The sequence below is a fragment of the Camelus dromedarius genome, chromosome 2 (genome assembly GCF_036321535.1).
Source record: "Camelus dromedarius isolate mCamDro1 chromosome 2, mCamDro1.pat, whole genome shotgun sequence".
NCBI lineage: Eukaryota > Metazoa > Chordata > Mammalia > Artiodactyla > Camelidae > Camelus > Camelus dromedarius.
In genome coordinates this window covers 15628882-15647897 of record NC_087437.1, presented here as the reverse complement: position 1 = coordinate 15647897, position 19016 = coordinate 15628882, and the positions used below count along the sequence as shown (strand labels likewise).

The following is a 19016-nucleotide window of genomic DNA, read 5'->3' as shown; positions in this document are numbered from 1 at the left end:
GCCCAGGACGCGCTCCAGCGCCATGGCGGGAGGCCGGGGGCGCGGGGAGGGAGACTCGGGAGCGGCGGCCTCGGCGGGGGATTTCCTTTCAAAGGTGACTTAGAGCCGCTTCATTGGGGTAGCGCCCTCCCGGGCGGGCCCTAATGGCGAGTTTGGCAGAGTCAGCGAAACGCGGCGCCGCGGCTGGGCGGCGGGGAGCGCCCTCTCCCGCGCCCTGGCCGTCTCCCGCGCCGGGCAGCGGCGCGCACGGGCCATTTGCAGCGCAGGCAGCCTCGCGAGCGGCCGCGGCGCACCGGCCGGAGCGGGCGGCACCATGGAGCTGAAGAAGGACGACAACGCTGTGTCCATCGACATGCTGCTGATCGTGCACTCGGAGAAGCGGCGCGCCGCGCAGGGCGCGCACCCGGACCGGCAGGCGGACCCGGGCGCGCCGCCGCAGCGCAGAGGAGGTAACGCGCGCCCGGCCCCGGCCCCGGCCCCCAGCCCCTCGGCCTCCTCGCCCCGGGGCCCGCCCGCCGGGGGGCGCCCCACGCGCCCCGAACGAAGTCAGCGAGGCCGTCCGGCTCCCCAAGGCTGCCTGCGCCTCCGCGCCACAGCTCTGGCTCTGGCGTCCCGTGGCAACGCGCAGCCCCGTGATTGCCCTGGGTTGACTCCCCATGCAGGCCTGCTGTGCTTCTGTCACCCTCGGGAGCCGGTTTCCTGCTAGTCACTCTTTGAAGGGTGCAGATCAGGTTGGAAGATGCCCTGGAGGAAAGGGACCAGAGCCTCAGGCCTGACTCTTGCGTGCCCAAGGCCTGCTCCCCACAGGCCACATTGCAGGGCACGGGGGATCCGGGGGGATCTGTGTGGGGAGTTAGATTTTGAGATGGGGTGCTCCTTTGGTGTCCTAGCACAACCCATGGCTTCAGTGTCCCCTCTCTTGAGCCCTCTCCTAGCCTCCTACAGTAGAAGGCACACAAGGTGTAAAAGGCACACAAGCTTGGGTAGGGTTGGACTTAAAGGCTGCTCTCCCTACTCTGGCTAATCTATTAATTCTAATATCCTACAGACTTTCTGGACAAGGGTAGACTGGTAAGATACAGCGACTGTTCATAGAGTGATTGTGGAAAGCAAGACTCTGGCTTCTGTACTCTCCAGAGAACAGGACACAGCATGAAGGGAGTATAGATGGATAATAATGGAGGTTAAATCAGCCCCCCATAAGTCGGAGACTCCCTTGGGTCCGGGTCTATCAGGAAGCCCTCAGGAGCCCTTGAGGAGGCTGGTGTGAAGGTGCAGTAGGTGGACTATGCCCTGGTTCTTTGGGAGCGAAGCTTGACCGCTCTCAAGGTAAAATGACGTCCGCCTTCTGCCTCCCTTACAGCTCCAGTGCTCCCTGAAGTCTGTCCTTGGCTCTCTGTCCCCATGGCCCCTGTGCATATTGAACATTCACCTTCCACTCGCTCCACTGAAGCACTGGAACCATGGATGGCTTTGCCGCCACCAGCCACACAGGCTGGGGCTGCCCCATAGCTCCTGGGAACTTCTTGGGGAGGCAGGCAGGGGAAAGAAGTCAATTATGGAGAGCTGAGGATATTGACAGGCACTCCAGTCTCCCTGGGGATTTGGGGCCCTGGAGTTGTTTGGGTCAGTTGGTACTTTAGTTCTCAGATCTACTAGTGGGAGAAGAGGAAATGGCCCGCCCAGGGTGTTTGTAAGGAGGGAACTGGCAGAAGCCATTGGCCTTCCTTGAGAGAATTGTGGCTGCCTCTGCTACACGTACCGCAGTCCAGGGGGCCAGGGGCCCCCACGAGGCCCCGCCTCCCTCTCCTCCTCTGATCACATCTCTCCGAAAGGCTCTGACACTAGCTAGGATGGAGATCACAGAGAAGGGCCATAAATGCCAGAGATCAGGGCTGCTTCCGAGAGGTGTTTGACACCGGGCACAAACCCTGCATGACTCCAGACCAACGCACTTCACTCTCCTAAACGTGACTCAGGGAAAGAAGACCCCTGTTTGCTGACTGCACTCTGCCGATACTGTTCTCCAAATATTTTCCCGACGGACATATCTCCCACTCTACGGCAGTGGAGAGACCTGTGTCACTTATTCACCATCAGACAGGTTTGCACGGGAGCCCATCAGAGGGCGAGCGCACGGCCTCCGAGGCCTGCTGCAGCAGTCATGTCCGGGAGACCCCTGGCTATGCCAGCCTGCAGGCCCACTCCCTAAGGAGGGGCAACACTGAACAAGACTAGCTTGTTCCAAGGCCTCCTCTTGGTGTGCAAAGATCCAAAACACACCCTCACACAGACTTCTAGGTGTCTCATCCTGTCACTTCCCCGCTCCAGGTCCCTGGCAGGGCAGGGAATCTTCCCCAGCTCTGCAAAGGAGGGCCTGAGCTCCGCATAAGAAAAGAAGTGAAGCTTGGTTACTGTCACATGCAAAGGACTATGTGAAGTTGTGACCAGGTGACTTTCTGCTGTGTCTGTGTGGCAGAAAAGAGTCAGAGGGACAAGGAGGCAAGGAGCGTGGGCACCAGGAATTTAGGCTGCCAGGCAGCAGATTCTACCCTCCTCCCCTTTCCAGTAGGGCCCTAGCATGTCCCCAGCCACTTCCTTAGAGCGGTGCTTCTCCAAAACGTGCCTGGGAGCCCTCAACGCCTATCGTGTATTCCCCTGGCCGTGGAGGAGGTAGCCTCAAACTGCCCATGCCAGGTCTGAAAGAGCTTTGATGTCTTAGCTTTTTCCTCAAAGTTGATGGGATGTGTGCACTCCACTCCCCGGGTGTATCAGGGAGGGTTCCGAGCAGTAAGTCCAGACACTGATGGTGGAGGGCTCTGCAGAAAAGCAGGGTGTCGAGAAAAGACTGGAGGGTTCAGAATGGTGGAAAAGGCTGGAGAAGCAGCTTGTAGGCCGAGCTTCCAGGAACGGGGCCATAAGCTGCACAGCAGCGCTGGTCTGGTGAGGAAGCCTCCGCTGCCACCAAGGAGCACTGGATGCTCCTTCTGCGCCAGGAACTTGATTTTATTGCCGCTGCTTGCCCTGCCAGGACGTATGCCAGTTCTGTGCCAGGAACTCGACCTTGCAGCTACCACTTCTAGCTGCTGCCAGAGAGAGAGGGAGAGAGAGAGAGAGGACGTGCTTCCATCTCCTTCCCTGTTCCTTCACAAGGTCCCAGGATGGAATGGGACACAGGTGCATCTGACTGCCTTTCCTCGGCCACACAGGTCCCTGCTCTAGCTGCAAGGGAGGCTGGGATAGCAGGCAACAATAACTTTCTGTTCCCATAGGGATGGGCTGTCTGTGCCCACCCGCCACTCCCCATCAAGACTCTGTAAGTGGAAGATTCACCACGTACAGAAATAGGCAGGCAAAATGAATGGCAAATGTCTTCATAATAATACTTCCACATCCGTGCAGTGGAGATGTGGGAGTGGCAAAAGGCCATCTCTATTGTGAAAATTCTCCCTGGATGATCCTGGTCACCAGCCCGCCACCCTCGAAAACTCCCGTGGTGATGTTGTAAATGTTTTAAATGTGGAAGATGGCATTCATTCCTCCAAGTGCATCTCACTGGCCACCTCCCTCAGATCCCTGAAGAGCCAAGATCCACCAGCCACACTTTGACCCAGAGCTGTTTGCAAATGGTGCACCTGGCCTGGGTCTCTCTACTGCAGAGCCTCACGCTGGTCCTTGTTACTTCATAGGACTCCAAGTCGTCGGAAATGGAATCCGGAGATGGCAGAAATTGGAAGGCAGTGACCTGCATGGTAAATTCTCTCGTTTTCATTTTATTTTCTTTTCGATCTCTGGAATTCAACATATTGAAAAATGCCTGTATGCACTGGGTTTCTTTTGTTTGTTTGGAGACTGGTCTAGACATCTAACCACTGAGGCAGTGGCTGCTCAGGACTCAACCAGGTCTCTGGGGTCACTGTGACCATGGCAAGTTTTCCTTGGCTATTGCGGGGGTGAATGCTGTAAACCTGAGCGTCCACATGTTTGCTGGCTATCAGGGAGAACCTGGAGTCATTTGGGATGGTGGGGTTTGGATGTGTTCCCAAGAGAGATGGGGCTTCTCAGGTCATCCGTCTTTTGAAAATTTTGTGAAAATGGCGGCCTGCCTTGGATAGTGTTACTCAAGGCCTAGGGAAATGCCGGTCAAGTGTTCTGTGACTCCTGGCCTGGGACCCAGAATACAATAAGATCTGAGGGAAATCAGCTTCCAAAGCCTCTTCTTTTTGGTGCCAGGCGGCAGTCGTCCTGCAGGGCCAGGATTTCTCTGGCAATGCTGTGCCTGGACCGATATACTGGGCCTTATTCTGTGCCCTTCTGAGAGTTATAAGCCCAACCTCCAGGAACGAACATTGTGGAACTGCACTGAGGGCATGTGAGAATTCTAGCAGGAATCAGACCTCCACTCCCAGAGCCCCGATGGGACCCTGGCTGTGTGAGCCCCTGGATCAGATGACTGACTCATCAGTGCCAGTGTGACCCTGCTCAAGTGGGAGACAAGACCTCAGTTGCTATGCTCTGCCATCCTTCTGACAGTAATAAAGGGGAAGGATGAACTTCTAAGAATAAATTCGTTCATTCATTCCTTCCTTACAGTGCTCACTTGTGGCAAGAGGAGTTCTAACTGTTGTAAGTGAAACAGTGAACAGGACAGTCAAGAATGCCTGCCCTCCTGGGGCCCTGTTAGAATGATTGCTCATAAGGCCATTCACCGCAGTGGAGTCTCAGCACCCTGGAGGTGAAGAGCTTGCCTGTGTCCCCCTTGCTGTGCGTGGAGGTGATATCCCCAAGACACCCCTGCCCCCAGGGACCACCCCTCAATGTCCTGGCTGATGTGCACATGTGGGTGGGATGGCCTCCTTAACCCTGCTACCGGGGCCATCTGATGGGAGATGCACCAGCTCTAGCTCTATGGAAGCAGACATCAGTGTTAGCGAATCTATGCTGCGGGCTCATGAGATTTACAAGAAGAGTCAGACCTCCAGAGACCTGTCAGCCGCAGAAATGCATAGCTGCCTATGCACGCAGCCATGCTCAGCCAATGCGCGGGTGGGGTGAGGGCAAATGGGCCCGGCGGGGGGAAGAAACACAGCATCTTCATCTGTTGCAGCTCTTACCTTGCCTGAGCTGTCTGAAATTCATCTTGTGGCTTCTCGGGCATGTTGTCACATCAGGAGAGGATCGAAAAGATACTGAATTCATCCTCTTTTTTTTTTTTTTTTTTTTTACCATCTTCAGGGTTCCTGGTTTGGGGGAAAGTTAGTAGAAAAATATAACAAAACACAAAGGGACACAGTAACTGTTACCAGACTTACAAGACTCTTCTTAAAGACATGAAGTGGGTCTTAGTACAGTGTGCCCGCCGATGAAGACAATGATTAAAGTAGTTCTTGCAAAAACCACCCTAGAACTGAGAGTTTCGGATAAATGCAGGGCTGGAAAGAGATCCCCCAGAAGACTTCATCCTGGAAAAGATGATGGTTCCACCACTCCACCAGCATATGTAATTTTAAAATTACTTCAAGTAAAATGTGTATATTTTTTCAAGTGGCCTGCTTGAATGCAGGCAGAAATGAAAGTTATAGCTTCTTTCTGTGTTTTCCGATGGTGAGGTCCAGAATACGCACTTGCCTTGCTGATGTGCAAGGCACCTAGCCCTGGTAACCTGCAGGCTGCCCAGCCCTGGAAACTGGATGGCTTTCATCTGAAAAGGAAGCAGCTGATGGCTTATGCTTGGTGGAGTGTGCACAAATGTGGCTGAACGTGGGGTTGGTCCAAAAGGGCACATGTTCCCCCTCTTGCTGCCCCACACGCTCCTTGGGCTGGGGCATTGGCGGCGTGGGGTGAGGGGGAGCCTGACTGCTCCAAACTTTTCCAAGCAGCAGGTGTTTGGGCTGAGCCACCAACTTCCCCGGCAACGGGCTTCCCCTGCTGTGATTGGCTGCTTTCCTTGGTCCTGGCTGAAGTCTGCCTAGCAGCACAGGGACTAATGCCCCACAGCTACAGGGAAATCAGTTGTGCAGCCCTGACTATAAATACCCCACAGCAGCCATGCCAGCCAATCAGCCTCCTTGAGGATTCCCTTCCCAGATCTTATTTCCTCCATCGGCCAGCTGTGCCCGCAGGAGGCGGTCTCCCTGTCCTCGCCTGGGTCTGGCCTGGTGTTGCAGCCCAGCACACTGCATCACCCTGGGTCAGCACCCACAGTGGTCCTGGCCCTCAGCCGAACGACCTACTTCAGCCCCGGAGGGGCGGAGGGGAGGGGCCTGCTGGAGCAGGCGGGCTTCTCCAGGGCAAAGACCCTGCCAGGTGGATCGCAGGTTCAGTCCAGCTGAATGAACCCACCTTGACTGGCCTCTGCCTGGCCCAGGCGTGGGAAATGCTGAGTGGCAGATCTGGTTGGGTACACTAGGGACGTCATGTGAATGGAACCAGGTCAGGCCAGCGCCCCAGCGGCCTGCTTGCACCAGGCTCGGGCACCGGTCCCAGTGGTCACTTCCAGTGGCAGGCCAATGGCCTTTCTGCAGCCTGGCAGGGGCCAGGGTGGTGGTGGCGGGGAGACCTCCTACTGCCGTAACTCGGGCCTTTCCCGGGGCCACCCCCTACTCCTCTGAAGCAGAGGGTCAAGGGCAGCCTCAGTAAGACCAGGCCACCACAGCGGCCGTGAAGGGAGAGATACAGGAAAGGCAGTGCTTCCCATGGGAGGGGCAGATATGCCTAAGGGTTCCCCCTCCATGGCCCACGGCAGGAACTGGGCATCTTTCTACAGCAGCCTGACTTCACTCAGCTCTGAGGACGGCTCTGTGTGTCGGGGACATGAATATTCCCAGTGTGTGGAGAGAGCGTTCGCGTGGTGGGTGTCCTGCAGGTGCTTGTGAAACTGAAGCAACCTGCAAGCACCCCAACTCCTAGGCTGGAGTAGGAGGCGAGTGGCCCCCCCCCTCTTGTTCTTCTCACAGGGAGGTAGGAGGCTGAGCTGGAGGCAGGAGACTTGCATTCAAGTCTCGGATCTGACCCACCCACCCTTAAAAAGTTAACCAATCCCAGGGTGCTCCAGAGAAAGCTGTGGAAACCGGTGAGGCTTCCCTTTGCCCTAGGGGAACTGCCTGGTGATGCCGAAGTTGGGACTTGTGGTCACTTAGCCCATGGGAGTCATCCCCAACTTCTTGAGAAGAAACCCGACCTCTTGTGGCCCCTGCTGAGAGCAGGAGGGTGTGTGTGCACCAGCGCACAGTCACCTGGCTCTGCATTCAGATGTGCAACACTGCTGATTCACACATGTTTAGACCAGACCTGGAATGAGCCGGGCCCCCGCCAGCTTTCTGTTCTGCTCGGAGAAGATTCTGCCTCACGTGGGCTCAGTGGTCACCGCTGGTCCCTCTGTCTTCTTTAAATAGGAAACCTGGTGGAGAAACAGCACCCCCAGCAGACCCAGGTTATCACGTCCTACGACAGCCAAGGTAAGGCCACCACCTGTGACCTCTCATCCCGCTCCTGCGCGCCTGGATCTGATGCCCCCACCACAGACAGCAGCTGCAGAGTGCAGACTGTGGGGAGCAGGGTCCTCTCTGCCCTGTGGATGGATGTGGGTGCCCCCTCCCCCTCTCCCCGCATCCCACGGGGAGCAGTAAGAGGCTGCATGTGTCATGGGAGAAAGAAATGAAGCCTTCGGGCCACAGAACCCCCTGCTGTCCTCATCATCGCCCAGTTGTCATCACTGTACCTAACATTTGCTGAGGGCTGACCTCACACTGGGCACCCTGCCAGGCCTTGTACTTGATCATTCTCCTGTGAATTAAGTTTCACAACAGGCACATTTGATTGGTACTCATGCTATCTTCATTTGAGTAAACTGAGGCTGAGAAAGGTGGTCTTTTGTCCAGGATCACAAGGCCAGCAAGAGTGAGAGCTGGAATAATCTGACCCCCCTCCCACCCCCAACCACCACCACGGCCTCAGCTGTTACCCTTCACACGGCTCCTGCTTCCGCAGCCGCCCTGCAATCTGGCCTCCCCCTGCCGGCACACCAGGTCCAAGCCGTCCCTCCTGAGTCCCAGCTGTTCCCTGGCCTCTCCTCCGAAGACTAGTCTTCAGGGCCTTCCCTCCGGGGACAAGTATAATTCAGTGAGAGCGAGTGAGCGGCCCTTCCTTGGGAATCCTCGCTTTGCCGGGATGGGTCCCGGGGGCTCTGGGAGGACAGTCAAGGCCATCCGTGTGCTGACTCTGCAGTTGACTGTATCTGAGAGCATGATGGGCTAAAAACAGGATGACTCTGCAGCTACAGCTGGAGGAGAGACCACGTTGGAGACCCCCCCACCCCCCTACTGCCCTCGACACCACCCCCAACCAGACCCCACCCCTCACCTTGGTCTTCTGCTCTGCACGAAAGACTCAGGGCCGGGTGCCTGAGAGCTCGCCTAGACTCGGCCTTAAGGTTTTACCATGTTGCTCTCAGCACTGATGCCCTAACCTGTAAGGGGTATGTCCAGGGTGCAGTGTGAAGGAGGAGGCCTGGAGCATCCCGAGCCTCTGGGGGCATTGCTTTGTGAAACACCGGCTAGCCCCGCATCCCCAAGGAGAGGTACCGGCAGGTCATGAGGACTGGCCTGTAGGTTCAAGGTCCCAGCAGGAGGTGGCCAGCTCTCCTTGCAATCTGGGTCAGTATCCTTTTAGGGCAGAATTCCTGGGAGTACGGCTCCAGGACAAGCCCTGGGGCCTACTCAGTGGGCCACTGCGACCTGCTACTGCCCTGAGCACCACAAGAACAGGCCAGGGCCCCTTCTTCTCTGAAATGGACTAGCAGCACTCAGCTCTCCCCAAAACAAAAGTAAGCAATACCTAACTAAAGGGAGGATGGATTGGCAACCAATGATCTCCCTTAGTTCTGGCCACACCCCTGGATGGGGTCATGTGTTACCCCTGTTGACAGAGGAGAAAGCTAAGATGTGGCTGCTGTGGCCCCCGAGCAAGGGGCCACTGTCAGACCTGCGGGGTGGGACAAGGCTGGGATGGGGCCTGCCAGTCATAAGAGCCCCGCCTGGCTTTTGTGGGCCACTCACATGCCACCTCCCAGTGTCCAAGGCTTCCAGAGGGTCAGAAGAGAGTGGCCTTGGCACCCTGCAAGTAAGACAGCGTCCTCTGTAGGTCAGGATGGGATGGGCCCAGCAGTAAGACCTGCTGGGAGCCTAGACCGAAGTGAGGGAGAGGCTGCCCTGCTCTGGGGCTGAGCTGGAGTCCACACTAACACTGACCCATTCCTTCCACAAAAAGCATCTCCAAACACCGGCGCTGGGGAGCATCAGAGAACACAACAGACAAAGGTGCCTGTCCCAGTGGAGCTGACCCCCTCGTGAGGGCGACTGACGACCCTAACAATAAAAATGCAAGGAGTCAGATAAGGCCAGGGGAGAAGGTAAAGCAAGAAGCAGGTGAAAGGTGCCCACGCGTGCGTATCAGTTTCCCCGGGCTGCTGTAACATATTATCCCAAACTTGGCGGCTTAAGAAATTTATTCTCTTTAACAATTTGGAGACTACTAGTCCCAAATCCATCACACTGGGCTAATCAGTCTCTCGGGTGGCAGGCAGGTTCCTTTTGGAGGTGCTAGGTGAGACTCTTTTCTCGACTCTGCCGGCTTCTAGAAGATTCTGGCACTTCTCACTTGTCACTGTGTCACTCCAATCTCTGCCTCCATCATCACTTTGCCTTCTCCCCGTACAAGTGGTTAAGTCTCCGCATTTTATAGGCATCCTGGTGCTTACGCTGGGCCCACCCGGATAACCCAGGATAACCTTCCCATCTCGAGACCCTTAATGTAATCACGCCTGCAGAGTCCCCTTTGCTGTATAAGGTAACATTCACAGGTTCCTAGAATTAGGACATGGATATCTTTAAGGGCCATTATGCAGCCTACCACAGGGACAATTTAAAATAGAGTGGTTGAGAAAGGCCTCCTTGAGGAGGTGACATTTGAGTAACGGAGGTGGTGAAGGAGCAGGTCATGCGGCATCTGGGGAAAAGCGTCCAGCAGAGGGACACCAGGTGGGGTAAACTTTATGCAACAGGTGATAAAAAGATCACTGGCATCTTGGATCTTCATGCCGGAGGAGAGCTTCAGAAGTTTAACCTGTAATGGGTGTATGCACAGAACGAGAGGAGCCCCGGTGACTTCAGGCCCCAAACGTTATTCTGGAGGAGTCAGATTTCTGCTGGGGCCTGCATGCCTTCAGGTCATCCTCCCTTATCCCTGAGCAGACACTCTGTGCCTCCTTTGATCATGTGTGTGCTCAGGGCAAGCTATCATGTTTCCAGACCTGGGACATCCCGGTCGAGCTCCATTCTGCAGAAGGAATCGTGAGTGGCCCTGGGTTTTCAAGAGCCCAGTGAAAGCCGGGGTCAGTCAGGGCTTCAGGAGGCACGCCCCAGCGGTCCCAGTCCTGGGCTCGGCCACACTTGCTGTCATCCCATCAGTAGAGGTGCTGAATGGAGCTTCCACATGGCGTCTGGCAGTACCCGTTGGGGGGCCTGCAAAGCTGGACTGTCCCCTGTCATCATCCAGCTTGCTGTTCCTGGGACATCAGAGCTCACACTCCCTGCACTAGAACTGCCCACCGCACTCCGGGCAGAAACCACAACACGGAGAAACCTCTGTTGAATACCTAGCCAGGGGCTGTTTCAGGGTTGTTTTTTCAGAAGTTACAAATGCTTTAGCTGAGGTTTTCTGACTCTCAGCTCCTGCAGGAAAATGTTCCAGAGCCAGAGAATCCAAATTGTAAGTGTGGCAGCTGGTTACGGAGAGAGTTAAGGAACCCCTTAAGTCAATGATGACAAATATCTGATGTGAATCCTGCAGCACCCCACCACGTATACACCCACGCGTGTATGCACACTCACTCACATTCATACACACACACGCACACACACACCTGACGGTCTTTGCTAATTGATAAGCTCTCCAGGCAGCCACTTCCAATCAGTCAGAGTTAATGAACAACATGAAATCTGTTTGCCATCTTTGCATTAGGAATTCTGAGTAAATTAGGCCTTTAAACAGAGCCTGCTTCGAACCCACAGAGACCTGGAGAAGCTGTCGGGTGGGAGAACTCTCCTGACTGGGTAGCAGGCAGGCCCAGGGCAGCGCACCAGACGTGCCTGGGCATGTCCACAGCATCTTCACATCCTCGAGGGTAGGGAGTAGGAAGCAGAGCCCGCAGCATCTGGGAAAGGGGCCTGGAACCACTTCTTAGGTGCGGCGGAAAATAATTGCTAACACACTTGTACTGAGACAGCCAAAGCTACAGCTTCAGAAAATGTTTGGGTGACAACTTGTAGAACAAGTTGAGGGAGCCAGCCGGGTGACCCGAAATCCCAAGAGGGACCTCCTTTGGGTTTGGTCCTGACTTGGATGAGTGTAATGGTATCTGATTGTATTTAAAGTTTAGATCTTACTTTAAATTTTGCTCCAAATGACGCTTCACTCTATCACTGGAGACGGGGCAAATTGATTTTTTCCCTTAAATTAAGAGTTTTATTTGATACAGGAATGTCACAGTCAGCAAAGTCTTACCACTCCACACCTTTAGGAAGCACAGGGCTGTACCGTGAACCAGGCCCAGGCCCATCCGGGAGCAGAGAAGCCTCCCGGAAGTGCTCTTACACACTTGTGAGTGCGAGTACAAGTCACAGCCGCACACCCATCAGAGAGGCGGGGAGCTTCTTGGTCCGGGGGGGGGGGTGATGAGCAGTAGCAGCAGTTTGGGACGGAGCCGGGGGTGGGCCTCAGGGGGACGTTGGATGTCAGGCCCTGTCCCTGTGAGGGGGGGGAGAGAAGGGTGAGAACTGATGGTGAGTGGAGCTTCCAGCCGATCTGCGTTCCACGTGTGAGGCTACCTCAGTGCCTGCCTCGGAGGGGCTGAAAGAGTATTTTGGTTTTTGGCTCACTCTTTCTTTAACAAAGAGACGGACCTGAATTGGGAGTGGTAGGAAGTCCTTGGCCATTAGGAGACGTTCGCAGAAGAGGTTTGTGGTTGAGCCCTAAACCAACAGGCGGTTGGTTTAGTTTCACAGCTTCTCTCCACTTCTGGACGTTGTTCCAGCCCAGTGTCTCCCAGATTCTGTTTGACAAAATGGCCCTGGGTTAAGCCGACTTCTTTGCTGCAGGACTTCTGAGAGCACTGTGCATTGCGACCTACAAAAGAGAAGGAAGTGGGCGTGTTTCTCAAACCCTTTTTTCACAAGGCATCTAGCACCCAAATACAGCTTGGCACCCACTTCGAAAAATGCCCCAGAGTGTTTCAGGTGGGGAAGGTGGAAAGGTAGGGGCGCGCAGACCCACGCCCAGGGCATCACGGGAAGGCGCAGGCAGCATTTGTGCCGATGGCCAGGGCGCCTGATCCTACGACCAGAGCTAAATGATGCTTTTAACGCTGAAATGCTTAAGATCTTCATTATCAAGTCACGGGCTGATTTTCTTTGATAGTGAATATGCTAGAAACTGCACTAAAGTGAATGTTAACCCCTTCAGAGTAATCCCTTTGGAGGCCACATTGTATTTTCTGAACTTGTTTGAGAATGCCATTCTCTTTGGCATGCAGAGCAAGTTTATGAGAAAGTACTGTTATTCTGTGAAAGCACTGTGAGCAGGCAAAGGGTTAATAAGGAAAATCAATAAGGAAAGCAATAATGCATCAATAGGGAAATAGGCGATTCACAAACTAAGCGTTAAAAACGGCACATAGATGTGTGAAAAATAGTGCACTGAAAATTAAAGACATACACAAGAACAATGCGACGTCATTATTCCTTGATAAAAACTTGAAGGATTAGTGGGGAGGGTATAGTCTAAAGCATGCACGAAGTCCTGGGTTCAATCCCCAGTACCTCCATTAAAATAAATAAATAAAACCCTAATTACCTCCCCACCAAAAAATAATTTAAAAAAAAAAAACTTAAAGGATTAACAAAAATCAAATGTCAGTGATTGTATTAGGGATCTATTTTTACATTACAAACCACCCCAAAGCTCAGTGGCTTAAGACAATCGGCATTTACCAGCCCACGAAGCCTGCAGGTTGGCTGGGCGTTCTTGCCTGAGCCCCACCTGGCTGATCACGGGTCTTGGCTGGGCTCGCTCATGTGTGGTGATCAGTTGGAGGGTTGGCTGGAGACCAGCTGGTCTAGGGTGGCCTCACCTGAGACGGCTTTGCTCCACTCCATGTGGCCTCTCACCCTCCAGGGGGCTAGCCTGGACGCAGTCACATGGCGGTTGTGGCTGGAATCCCAAGAATGAAAGTGGAAACTGCAAAGTCTCTAGGCCAAGGCTCCGAGCTTGCAAAGAGTCACTTTTGCCATCTGCTAACTGGCCAAACCACATCCTAAGTCCCACCCAAATTCAAGGGAAGGAATAAAAGACCTCTTTGGGGGAGGAACTACAAAGAACTGTGGCCAACTTTTTAATCTAGCACAGCAAGAACAAGCAAAATCGGCATTCTCTTGCACTGTTGAGAGGATCATAAACTGTTAAGATAATTCATGAGAAAAGTTGGCCAATGTCTAGCAAAAAATCTTAAAAATCTTCATGCTCAGTGATCCATGTTTAAGAATTTATTTGAAGGAACGGATCTGAAAAGTGTGTAAAGCGATGTGTATCAGAATGTTCATCACACCATTGTTTATAACAGCAAAACATTTGGGAAAAGTTAAATATCCAACAACAGGAGATTGCTTATAATGATTATGAAACCATCTATAGCTTAGAGTACTATGCAGCCATTCAAAATGATGGCACACGACCACTCACTGACATATAAAGACTTAAGCAAAGAAAGCAGGTTGCAAAAGGCATGCTTGTTACAACCCTGCTTTGCATTGCCACCTTCTGTTTTACACCTTTCTGTATCATCCACGTTTTTGTGTTGTCTTAATCCTGCCTTGACTTTTCTGTTTGGTTGGCATTTTTAAATTTTTGTTTTAATTTAAATTAGCATACAGTAAAATGAAATTTGCTCGTGTGTGGTTCAGTGAGTTTTAACACAGGCACAGATTCATGTCACCACCACCACAATCAGAATACAGAGCAGTTCTGTCCCCCCCACTCAATATTCTCCTGTGCAGGTACTTTATAGTCATCTCCTCCCATTGCTTCTAAGAGTACTGTTGAGAAGTACCCCTGATATGGATGTACTGCAAGGTATTTATTCATTCACCCACTGAAGGTCATTTAGCTGTTTACAGTTTGTGGTGATTATGAATGGAGCTTCTATAAACATTTGTGTGTATGTTTTTGTGTAAACATAAGTTTTTATTTCTCTGGTATAAAAGCCCAGGAGTGTAGTCATTGAGTTATATGTTAAGTGCCTGTTTTGTTTTTTTTAATAAGAAACTGCCAAGCTATTTTCCAGAGTGACTGGACCATTTTATAATCCCACCAGCATATATGGGAGATCTAGTTTCTCCACAACCTTATCAGCCAAAATTATCATGATTTTTTTTTATTATTGCTCTTCTAATAGGTGTGATATCTCATTCTGCTTTCAGTTTGCATCTTCCTGATGGCTAATCATGCTGAACATCTGTAATCTCTTATTTGGCGCCTGTAATCACTTGTTTGGTGATATATCTGTTCTTTTACCCATTTTTCAATTGGATTGTTTTTACAAAGACAAAATTTTTCTGTAAAAATTCCATCTGTGTGTGGGTTTATTTCTTAACTCTGTTACGCTCCATTAAGCTGTGTATCCCTTTGCCAACATCACACTGTTGTAATTACTGTAGCTTTATCATTGCATCAGTTGGAGGAGGCCAACTTTTTTTTTTTCAAAATTGGTTTGGTTATTCTAGTTGCTGTATCTTTCCATCTAAATTTTAGAATCATCTTGCCTATATCAACAATCTACAAAATTCCTCCAAGGAGTGTGACTGAAATCGCATTAAATCTATAGATGAATTTAGAGAGAATTGCCAACGATGATATTGAGTCTTTCATTTCATGAACATGGTATATCTCACTTATTTAAGTCTTCTTTAATTTGTTTGATCATATTATTTTTAGTTTTCAGCCTAAAGTTCTTGCACTTTTTTTTTTAGATTTATACTTAAGTATTTCATTTTTGGAGCTATGGGAAATAGTAATTTTTAAATTCAGTTTCTAATCATTTATTGCCTGTATAAATATGATTAATTTTGGGGTGCTGACCTTGTATCCCATGGCCATACTAAACTTACCTTTTGGTACTAGGAACTTCTTTTGTAGATTACTTAGAATTTTTCTGTGTAGATAGACATATCGTCTGTGAATAGGAGAATTTTATTTTTTCCTTTCTGCTCTATATGACTTTTATTTCTTTCTCTTATCTTAATGCACTGGATAGGACTTTCAATATAATGTTTATTAGGAACAGAGAGAGTGGACATCCATGCCTTGTTTCTAATCCTAGGGGGAAAATATTCCTCTTTTCACCATTAAATATGCTACTTTTGCTAGGTTTTAGGTAGATGTTCTTTTTTGGATTTAGGAAATTTCCCTCTATTCCTAGTTTCTTGAGAGGTTTCGTTATGAAGGGATGTTCAATTTTGTCAAATATTTTTTCTCCATCAATTGATATGATCATGTGGTTTTTCCTCTTTAACCTGATGATATGGTGAATCACATTCACTGATTTTCAGATATTGAACTGGCCTTGCATTGCCAAAATAAACTACACTTAGTTGTGACTTGATTCTTTTACTATATTGCTGAATTTTATTTTCTAATATTTTATTGAAGATTTTTATGTTTGTGTTCATAAGAAATACTTTCTGTACTATTCTTTCCTTACACTGTCTTTGCCTTATTTTCATATCAGATTAATGCTGGCCTCATAAAATGTTTATAAAGTATTCACTGCTCTTCTGTTTTCTGAAGGATCTTGTGAAAAATTGATATTGGTGTTATTTCTTTTTAAATTTTGTTAGAATTTGCCAGTGAAACCATCTGGACATGGCTTTTGTTTGCATACTTGTTTGTTTGTTTGTTTTCAGAAGATTTTGAGCTACAAATTTAGTTTTAAAAATAGATATAGGAATATTCAGGTTAACTACTCATTGGGTGAGTTTTAGTAGTTTGTAGCTTTCAAGGAATTGGTCTATTTCATTTAAGTTGCAAAATGTTTGTGCATAAAGTTGTTTATAGTATTCCTTTATTATTCTTTTAATATATATGGGGTCTGCAGTGAAAGCCTTCATTTCATCCCTGATATTGGTGTCTTGATTCCTGACTTGCATCTTACCTCTTTCTTATTTGGTAACTCTGATTAGAGGTTTATCAATTTTACTGATCTTTTCAAAAAACCAGCTCTCGGTTTCATTGATGATTCTGTCATTATTTCTTTAAATATTTCTTCTGTACCACACTATTTCTCCTTTCTTTCTGAGATCTCAGTGACATGAATGTTAAATCTTTAGGTATTGTCCCACAGGTTCCTGAGGTTCTGTTCACTGTTTCTCTCTATTGTTCGTACTGAATAATTCTTATTGATCTGTCTTCAAGTTCACTGACTCTTTCCTTTGTCATCAATATTTTGCTATTGAACTTATCCAGATAATTTTTAAACTACTATATTTTCAGTTCTAAATTTTTTGTTTGTTTGTTTCTTCTTCATATCCTCTCACTTTGACTGATACTTTATCTCTTTTCCTTTATTTCAAGACTGTTTGCCCTCACTTCTTAGAGCATGGTCATCATGGTGTTTTAAGTCTTTGGTAATTCCAAAATCTGTGTCATCACGGTGTTAGCATCTGTTGATTTTCTTTTCCTTTTTAAGTTGATACATTTTCCAAGGTCATTCCATACTGAGTAATTTGGAATTGTAGCCTTTGTAATGCTGTACAGATCTGCCCTGCACATGCACCACCCAGCAGTCAGTCTGGGCATTGGTCTTCCCCATAGTTTAATTCTCAAAGGCTGTGATATGATGTTTAGGATGAGATCCAAGCATACACAACATGGTTGAGACCCATCCATGCAGAGGTGACCACAGGAGTTCATCCATAACTTTACGGAATTGCTTTCTTGAGCTCCCTACCTCGTTACTACCCACTTCCCTGTCCTTCAGCCCAAAAGCTGGGATTTTAGTTTCCCCATTTGTCCAGGTATTTCTCACCACTGTGTCTGCATCTGGAGCCAAACAGTGGAGAATAGAAAGAGAAAAAAACCAATGAGTATTTTCCCCCACACTCTTGGGAATGGTAGCTTTGCTGGTTCCTTCCCTCAAAGACTTAGGTGCCTACAGGGCCAGCAGAATCACTGCTGCACTGCTACCAACAGAATTTCCCTAGGGGCTGAGTCTGGAGATAACAGAAAACGGTGGCGGGTGGAAATTTCCCCCACTCTCTCTGACTCTTAGAGTTTCCCTTTCTCATTGCATAGGCTGGAAGAAAGGGCTTCCCTTAGAGCACTCTTTCCCTGCATCCAACGTGCATTTCTAGGTTTGGAGCTGCCTTTGAGTCCAGTCTAGGTAATACTATAAGGGTAGGGGAATGGTCAGTTTTGCCAATTTAATGATGCTTTAAATTCTAGTCTTCTTCCCCAATTTGCCTTCTATCATTTACTTTGCAGAGTCCTCAAATAGTTGGTCCATGCATTCTTTCCAATGCTTACAGCTACAGTCAGTGGGAGAGACAAGGCGGAATATGTTTACTCCATCTTGCCCAGATCTGGAAACTGCTTATTTCTTGGTTTTGGGGTTTTTTTTAAACAAAAATTACTTGGGTATTCAAAAGAAAGCTCTAAAACCACTTGTGTTTTGTTGTTCAGATATCTGTTATGAGACACTGCACCCTTTCCTGGCAGCATCTGGCAGAGAATATCACCTCCTATTCCTTTGCAGGGACACAGCTGACTGTGGAGGTCCACCCTCGAGACGCCATGCCCCAGCTGCTCAAGAAGTTCTCCTTGGCTAAACGTACGTACGTACAGGGCTGCTTGTATGTGGAGGGCTGGCAGGGAGGATGGAGGGCAGCTGGAAGAGCCAGAGCCCAGCCTGGGCACCTTCTAGGGGACGGAGAGTGGTGACCTGGGTCTACACACTGGAATGAGGCAGAGACACAACAGCTTCATCCTGGGAGCTCTCTTCTCCATAGTCAGCAACCCCTGTCCTTAAAGTCTGTGCCATTAGGCATGGGTAACACCAAGCATTTAGCTAAAGATGAATTTCATCACAAGAATGTCGTTGTTTTTAGATACCATTTATTGACTGTGACACTGCTAAGCACTGTACACTCAGTAACTTACTTCTTTGATATATACCAGAATTATCCCCACCTTTTAAATCAGCAAAGACTCAGAGAGGTGTTAGCTGCCTAAGTCACCCAACTAGGAGGCGGGTCAGAACCCAGGTCCAAATGCAGCCTGTGCTCTTAACTACCGTACTTGGCAGCCTTCCGAGCCATGTGCACAGGCCTAGACCCAGGCCCACCACGTCTCCTCTGCCCTCTTCTCGGTCCTCTCCCTGCATCTGTCCAATCTGTGGCTAAACAGGGGTCTGGGGAAATGCTGTCCAAGGAATGGAGGCTGCAGAACAGCCAAGGCTCAGGTTCACTCCACGTCCACTCGGTGGGCCAAGGCAGTTCCTCCGAGGCTGCCTGGGCCTGCAGCCCTTGGCTACCCAGGTCTCACGAGGGCAGGCAGGTGCGGAGAGGGCAGCCCCTGGGAGTTGAATGGCTGGATTCACAGCTCAGCTGTGTGAGCTCAGGCAAGTGGCTTAACCTCTCTTTTGGACTCAGTTTCCTCATCTTTAGGAGGAAGATGATAATTCAGCGTCCCTCAGAGGCTCGTGTAGGTTACAGGAGCTAGGCAATATAAAGCATGAGCCAGGTGTGGTAGGTACACAAGACTTGGGGGCTACTCTTCTGAACCCCCATCACTCTACCAAGGTATGTAGGTGGAAACAAAATGTGGGTGCAAGAAGGAACAGGCCCACTGTTCTCAGAGTGGCCTATATACATTTGCAACCTTCCGTTGTTATATTTACAGCCTACAATTGC

At 50.1% G+C, this 19016-nt stretch overlaps 1 protein-coding gene across 1 annotated transcript in view; it reads left to right on the top strand.

The window, feature by feature from the left end:
• The first annotated feature begins 313 nt into the window (after positions 1-313).
• The window catches only part of KY (kyphoscoliosis peptidase), a 42429-nt gene continuing 23726 nt past the window's right edge, over positions 314-19016 (top strand). The window contains exons 1-4 of the mRNA XM_031439420.2: positions 314-449; positions 3690-3752; positions 7395-7457; positions 17861-17935. Of these exons, the coding sequence (XP_031295280.2) occupies positions 314-449; positions 3690-3752; positions 7395-7457; positions 17861-17935 (337 nt within the window). The remainder of the gene's footprint in view (positions 450-3689; positions 3753-7394; positions 7458-17860; positions 17936-19016) is intronic.